At 35.7% G+C, this 8,526-nt stretch overlaps 1 protein-coding gene across 1 annotated transcript; it reads left to right on the top strand.

Moving 5' to 3' along the window:
- The first annotated feature begins 693 nt into the window (after positions 1 to 693).
- LOC144435950 (MIF4G domain-containing protein-like) lies at positions 694 to 8,406 on the top strand. Its single transcript, XM_078124591.1, has 6 exons — positions 694 to 824; positions 4,527 to 4,712; positions 5,560 to 5,678; positions 6,531 to 6,689; positions 7,254 to 7,334; positions 7,771 to 8,406. Exons 2-6 carry the CDS (start codon positions 4,592 to 4,594, stop codon positions 7,990 to 7,992), a joined length of 702 nt encoding a protein of 233 aa, XP_077980717.1. The 5' UTR covers positions 694 to 824; positions 4,527 to 4,591; the 3' UTR covers positions 7,993 to 8,406.
- The last annotated feature ends 120 nt before the right edge of the window (positions 8,407 to 8,526 follow it).

Here is an 8,526-nt window from a genome sequence, read left to right as displayed (position 1 = left end):
TAGAGAAAGTTAAAATATACGAGATGGCTACTTCTCACTTTCACCCAGATTAATCTTCAAAAGGAGGGCTGATCAACTCTTGTTTGCAATTGTTTCATGTTTCACAAACATGCAAAGTACATAAAAATAGTAGAACATAAAGGAGGCATAAACGAGACGATTTCTAGAAATTAAGAAATATTTTTGAATGTATCTTTTCTCCTTTTAAAGTCATTAGTGATATATTGGTAGGGCCATGCAACGAATAGAAACGAATTCGAAAGACACAGAAATAAATTGAATTGTATGAGGGCGCTATACACTCTTCCTGGTTTGAACATGTAAACAGGCTAGGTACGTGGATTTGTTTTGTAGGTGTGTACACAGCGTTATTGGATTATTTCTTCTAAGAATAATGCAAGATACGAGAAGCGAGGGATTGTAGACGAGAAGAAGTTGCATGTGTTTTGTCAAGGACCAAGAAAGTGGTTCGGATATTAAGTTACACGCACGTACATGGTAATCGTTCGCGTTCGTCGTGTTTTTTTCAACTTTTTGACATTTTGAATTTCACCAACATGCCAATACATTATCACTTTCATCATTTGTGGCAAGCAGGTCCACTTATTATTCTCCTCCTTTTAGCTGTTGGTGCGTTCATCTATTTTGCATATCACAAGCACAAAGAAGTTGAGAGCAAGAAAATTTGAAACATATTAGTGGGCGGGAAAGTAAACAGCAGCCGACAACCAGTTCTGGACAGGTGTTTGTTACATTCAGGGGCTACCAAGACTGAACAGGTTCCCTGCAGACAAAGACCTTGCCCTTCGACCATTCCGTTGCTGGTAAGTATTAGTTTGATCATGGAGGTATACCTCCATGGTTTGATTTGGGATATATTCCCTCATGGTCTATCTCGCGATCACACGGACTGTACGTACGTCACAGTCACACAGCAGCAGTAGTCCTGCTTGCATACGGAGTAATCCGGGACTCGATTCTGATAATTGTTAAGGTTGTGTCGATTGTCAGTAATAGACCCGTGCACCGTCTGCAAGCATGACTGCAGCAGCAGTAGTGTGGAATCCATCATCCATGCTGTGTCCATGTTATTATGTGGGCCAAGGGTGAAAGGAATCGTTTGGGAAACCATAGCTACCCAGCCCATTTCGTCTAGTGTGTTTCTTTCCCACGTCAGAAAAGGAAGAAATAGTATTACGTAATTTTCGGGCGTAATACACACATATGGTACATACTCAAGTTGAAGGTTTCGGAGTCCATGTAGCCATGGAAGTATTAGTGAGATCCATGATGTAGCCAAGTTTTGGAACGCCATACATTTACATGTAAATAGTGATACTAAAAGTATACTGAGGTCCCAACTCAAAACTGTGTATTAATACTTTCAGGACATTGCCTACATGGACTATGGATTCCAGTCATTTGGACATTATGTTTATAAACTTGTATACACTGTAACATGTCATAGCTGTACTAAGTTGTATTTCATTATCATCATTTTTCTGTGAATTTAAAAAAAGAAAGAAAGATAAATTTTGAAACAATTCAGGTACACTATTAGGAGCATATAATCTTAGTATGTCAAAACTTTTGTCCGACGGGCTTCACAAAAGACAAAATACAAAGCACATGATCATTCTCTTTTATGTGCTGCCAAGATGTGTAAGAGTCATCAGTAACTTGGTATAATAGTACTTACTAGTAGTTTGGAATTAGAATTTACATTGACAATGAAGGAATTCAAACTATGTACTATATAAACCTGTCTACTGGTATGATTGAGTGACCCTTTAAATGTAAATAGCATGGCTCTTTTCATAAATGAACATACACATAGTGTATGAAATGTTGTGATTTGTGCAATTTATGGGAATGTTGAATGTTCACCTTAAATGCAGTGTATGATGTATTGTGATTCAAATAAAGTTAAATATGTGAATCTAACACCAAAGAACAGAGGAAGTAAAATTAACAAGAAATGTTGGTCACAGGATATGCACCAATAACCATGCATTCCACTCCTGTATCATCATATTGTTAGTAACATATGCTAAGACTCAACAGATTGCATTGGCATTTGAAGACAGTGTACCAGTAACAACATATTTGAACTGTCAGAACATACTTTAATAGTGTTTGAATGATATTGAGGCGTCATGCTATTAATAGACAGGGACATAGTCTTTTTACTTTGATTTGTACAACCTCTACAGTCTGTCTATGGGGACTGTGGCAGAATCTGAGCTGAATGAGAGCACAGCCAATGGGCATGGGTAAAATATTACCATGAATAGGAATTTGCATGTGAACATTAGTGAGTCAATAACTGCCATAGTGACATTCCCTGGTATTGGTTAGGACCATACATTATATTTCTACAGGTAATTTCTACTCAAATGAAAATAAAGCTCCTAGGTATACAGATCAGATAAAAGATATGTGATTTTTGGCAAATAGACTGAATACCAAAATGTATTGGATGATTTGATGTAAATGGTATAGTATATTTGTAGGGTTGAAGCTATGACAAATTGTCCAAGGCAAGATTGTCTGGTCTATGTCATGTATACAAAGTGTGTCAAATAAACATGGTTTGGTCAAAAGACTGATTCTCCAACATTGTAGGAGGAGAGGTTTGGGTGATTTCCAAGGGGTGTCATTATGAGGTAGTATGAACCACAAAAAAAAATGGTAAAAACAGAATCCAAGTCGTATCGGTACATGCAAACCACCGTGCATTGTATATTTAGCTTTTTTTCCACCAGGTTGAAGAGCTAGAGAGATATAGCATAAGAAACTTGGAAAAACCAAAATGTCTAGGTACAAGCCATCTCCTGGTCTGAACATGCAGCATGGATTTGTGAGCCAAATCACCAGGCACCAAGAACAAACTCGCCGAGAATTGGAGGATTTAGAATTTAAAAAGATCTCCAACAAGCAACCCAAACTAACACCCAATAAACACAAACCATCTATCCAACATTATGTTCCTCCACCAGGTATTAATGTAGTAAAAATTAAAAAAAAATAAAAAAACTTATTTTTTAGCTGTTATAATTGCATGTTTAGTTTACTGTTGTTGTGGAAAGTTTAGATTAACATTTCAGTGTATGGTGTTTGTTTTAATTGTTCATTCATTTTATTGATATTTTAAAACTAACTCAACCTAGCATGTTTTGGGGGAGGGGAGGGGAGGGGGCAGGTTATGTCTAAAAAAATCTAGCATGTTTGATGTTTTAAATTTAACAAGGATGATTTTAATAACATGAAAAATTGAACAGTTACTGTCTATGCGTATATTAAGGAGTTACGTTGAATTACAGAAATTACTTTAGTGTATTACAAAAGTGTGCCATATTTTTTAAAAAGTGAAGTGCTATAAACACTGACATACACCTTGAACGAATTGTTCACAATATATAAACCATTGTAAAAATATGCACTACCTGCACAATTTGTATTACCTTGGGTTTTCTCATACAACAAAATATTACATAACATAACAAAGAGGCCAAACTTGTTTGTCATGCATATTGTATGTCCTCTGGCATTCATTGCTGGAAACTAATTTACATAAATTATGTTTTTATTAATTTTATCTCTTTTGTATGTAAATGTAGCTAGGAATGGTTGTATTTTACTGTAGATTAAATGTAAACAAGGTCAAATGAAATATCATATGATAATGTACTTTTTATATAAACCAAATGTTTCTATAATGAAATAAAGATACCTATTTGGAAGTGAGTACGAAGCTTTCGATCTTTCCTCCGAATCACTCAGACGTCAGAGACAGGCAATGTTTGTATATTGGTGCACAAGATTATTAGATTACATAATATCAACTTGTGAAATGTATTTTACAATGCAACAATTTTTTACTTTTTTACACACATGTAATCCTGTGAAATTGCTGTAAATAGTGTTTACTTCAAGAAATCATATCAAATTTGACCACACCTCCAACTCCAACCACCTGGCACCATTCAGATGACATATCATAAGCTGATTCTACCTATTTCAAGATAACATGGGATTAGTGATGTTTGCGAACATTGAGATTCCTTTTGTCAATGTTATTCCAAAGTAAACAAATGAATGTAGCTGAATATTTTATTGTACTTCATGTTTAGCAAAACCTGGGTCGTGTACTACTAGCATCGACAACTAATATCTGATTGTGTATGGTTAAAAGTTAAGTAAAGTAGTACCATCCTGTGATAGTTTTATGTTATTTACTTTATGTAATTTAAAGTTTTGAAGTAAGTACATTTGTAAAGATATTGTAAAGTTTTTCTGTGTTCTACTAACAATTTAAGTTAAATACAATTGTTACTTGTAACTGTAATTGTTACTAGTACAGTTGATCTGTGGTTGGTACTCATCCCATGTCACACAAGTATATACTATCACTTGTTTTACCAATAGTATGTATAAAAAGAAGGAATGTGCAGCAATCAACATGTCATGTCACTGTGTTTTGACATGTTATTTTAAACTCATTTCTCTGTTTCCATCCAAACCAGCAAGAATAAATTCATCTCCTAAGAAAGGAAATTTACCTGATGAAGATAAGTTGTCCAGTTCATCAATGGAGTGGATGCAATATGGTTCCTGTGTCAACTCTATGCTTTTGAAGGAAGAATCTCGGAAATATAAAGTGGAAAAGTTTTCTACTCATGTACAGCAGTATGTACTACAAGCTGTATTAGGTGAGTACACATGAAGACTCACAATTACCATTCTACTAATTCTGGGTCATTTTATTTTATGCAATTTTGATGGTTTTATCACAGATATTTATTGGTTAGTTAGTCCAAAAAGTTGTGGGACTGGATGCCTACAGAGCTGTGTTGGATAGCATAGCTATGTAAAAGTAGGTAAATCTTGGGTACCAGTGTGCTAGCTTGTTCTACAGTATTTAAACTGGCACATGGCATTTGTTGAGTCTTGCCTGCTTTGAGCACACACTTGTAATCAACTTTGAATCCCTACATTACCCAAAAAGTATTATGAAATTTGCTAATACTAGTATGATCATCTGTTGAAAAGGTTTTAGCTGAATAATACTTAAATAAGTTAATAGAAATGAAGAATACAGCCATGCTTAAACTTGGAATGGTACGTAAGCTATTGGTCAAGGTCCTGCACAAAATCCAAATTTACCTTCAGGCCTTTATTATATAGCTTACATAATGTAAGTGTAGTGTAATATGAAGAAATTCATTCTGCAAATATTGCTGACTCCGATGCTCTAGTAGCGAGTAAACTTAATGTCTTGTTGGTATAGGTACATTGATTTATATATTCTGTTATCCAAGTAGTGTGCAGGGGTATTTGCACTGCTGTGTAGATCTAGATACATCGCATCTGCATGTCCCCTTGGTTATGGTAGCTGTGTGAGGGCGCCCTCCCTTACACAGCATATCTTACAAGCTATGATCATTTGTCGTTGTACATGCCCTCAATGTAGTATGTCATGTTGTATAATTATATCACTTCTCCACATAAGATCTATTTGTTTAACAAGATCTTTGTTGTCTTTTGAAACCCTAACAGATCCTAGCATATTGAGTGAGTCAGGTTTGTCGTTGGTGTTAGAAGAAATTGTACAACTTTGTCTTGAAGATTGTCAGTATTCTTCCATTGGAGCAGAACTGTGTAATGTTATCATACAGGTAAGCACTCATCACTGTGACTAATGATTTTGCTCAAAACAAGTAGCAGGACCTGGTGTATTTTATTGTGACAGGGAAATTAGTAGGGCATATATGGAAGTCAAACATTGATCACTCCCTCTCTTGAGATATCTTGTGAATTAAAGCCTTAGCCCATGTTGTCAAAAGGCAAAATTTTCCACAAATTTATATGGATGATAGATTGAATATACTTTTGGTTGGGTATATATAGGCTAAGACTGATTACAGCATGCCACATGTCTTAAAAACTTGTTACTTTGGATGTTAAATTTGGAAGATACAGTTAGGTCAAAAGTCCTATTCCAAAATAGTCTAGCTGCTAAACCCTCGGGCAATTCTGCTGAGATGAAAAGTTATCATAGATCTCATAGCATTAAATGTGCTGTCAAGGGCTTGTGTTAGCAGCTGTGCACCAGAGGTATATTGTCGCCCTCGGCTTTTGTTCAGCAACCTGTCGAGTGCAGATCTGAAGTGAAGTTACAGTTAGGTCAAAAGTCCTACTCCAAAATAGTCTAGCTGCTAAACCCTCGGGCAATTCTGCTGAGTTGAAAAGTTATCACAGGTCGCTGCTGCTGCCTAAAGGTGCTGTCGAGTGCTTACAGCTGTGCACCAGAGGTATACTGTCACCCTCAGCTTTTGTTCAGCAACCTCCAGAGTGCAGATCCCAGGTCTTATTTAAAAGACTAACTGCAAAACTGCATGGCTGCTTAGCGTGGTAGTAAGTGGGTATGTTCTTGCTATGACACAGTCTCCAAGAAATGAAATGCTGGTTCTTGATACTCAATTTACTAAGTAAAAATTCTGTGATGTTTTCTGTATTTTTTTTTACAGAAAGAACAAGAAACAAGCAACTCAGCTAACTTCGTGTACAAACACTTGATGAAACTTTGTCAGAAAAATTATGAAAATAAATGTGACTTGAGATCAGAATCTGTTTCTAGATGGATAGGATTTGTCAACTTTGTTTGTCATTTATTTCAGACTTTACAGGTAAGAGAATTTTATGTGTTACTTTAAAGTGTAGCAGTCACCTCATTTACACACATAGTTTGGGGTCTCACTCTACAAGAGGTAGCTCCCACCTAGGAATATTCAAGTAAAAGTTTCTTTCTGAGCAGAAAAAACTTTCACTGTCACCCCATGAACTCTGGCATCATGCAGAATTAAATGCAGTGGTCAGATCTTTTGATGAGTAACTACTTACGTAGTGACTGTGACGCAATGTATCATGTCTGTCAACAAACAGAAAGCACTTCATTCAGACATGTAAGGGGGCTCTTAGGCTCAAATAACCACTGAACTTCAAATAATGTAAGTTAGGGAAAAGATACACTAGTATAGCAAGTGTTAGTGGAGACTGGCGAACTTGGACACTTGGTCAAATTTGATTGTAACTGGCTTGGAAAAAACATTATAAAAAGATCAAAACCTAAACATTATCAATAACAAAATTGTACCATACTTGTGGATAAGCTCCTGTGTATGTATTATAGTTTTAAAACTCTACCATACATGTGACTAACTTAAACTAATGTATTTATGTTATTCTTGTAGGACCATACTAAAGTGGAATGTATTGTTTTTGATTGTTTGTTCACATTAGTTGGACCAGAATGTCTACAGAATGATGATGAGGTAAAGTTGGTTCCTCTCTCTGTTTTATACTAAAAGTGACATTGACCGTGTGACAGAGGCCAAACCTTTGACTGAAGTCAGTGTACTCAAGACATAAACACATTGCATCTAAGACTTTGTAAAAGAGCAAATCTGTGTTGACACTCCATGATGTATCTTAGAGCATGGAAGTATGTTATATTTCCATGCTTAGAGGTAGTTGAGTATACACATAAAAGTTCAATGTCCAGTTACAGACTACCATTTCAGACTAAAATTGCCACTATTAGATGCTTGTGATCTCAGACTGACATTGTTTGAATTCTTTGGCACCCAAAAAATTATGTCATTATGTCAATTTCTCATCATGAATACCTTGTAGCTGTACCTGTCAGTAGATAGACTGATCAGTGACACCTAGAACTGATATTTGTTCCTCTATTCTTGTTCCATACAGGTAGATTGTCTGGTGACACAACTCCACACTATTGGTAAATCATTAGAGGCTGTGAATGAAGACAAAATGGAAGAGTTATTTGTAGACATACGTGGTGCAATTCTAGCATGGAGTACACCAGCATTAGCTAGACCATTGCTACTTCAAGCTATAGAACTACGAGCAGGTGGATGGAAGTTACAGGAATCTGCTCGTGATTTCTACTATGGTGGGATGATCTGATACAGTAACGAAAAGTTACAGGAATCTGCTCGTGATTTCTACTATGGTGGGATGATCTGATACAGTAATCGGGAAGTTACAGAAATTTGCTTTTTTAATCCAAGGATTTATTTCTAAACATGGGAACAAGACTAAAGATTTTTGGTGATTCAATTTGATAACAACAGTCATGAACCATGCAAGTGAGCTGTTATATCTCAACATGTTGAAGATTATCTTTTGAGGTACACTAGCCAAGTTACTATGAACTTTGTACAGTGTGTTTGGCAAAAGTTGTAATTCAACAAAACCTGTTTTGAAACCAGGATTTATGTTGGTTCTAATGTTACGGACGAACTTTCAGAAAAATTTGAAAGTATACTTGTTAGTGAATTTATTAAACTAGTGTGTGTGGTATTGTTTTGGAACCGCTGTAAGAGACTACAGAAGGTAATTATTAAAAGTTGTGTAGATATCCATATTTTGTATTATAATTAATATTTTGTATGTCAGTTTAAACACTTGGGTAACTAATCTAGATTTTACGTACTGATT

This window comes from Glandiceps talaboti, chromosome 5, assembly GCF_964340395.1.
Source record: "Glandiceps talaboti chromosome 5, keGlaTala1.1, whole genome shotgun sequence".
NCBI classification, from domain to species: domain Eukaryota; kingdom Metazoa; phylum Hemichordata; class Enteropneusta; family Spengelidae; genus Glandiceps; species Glandiceps talaboti.
This window is presented reverse-complemented; position numbering and strand designations above follow the sequence as displayed.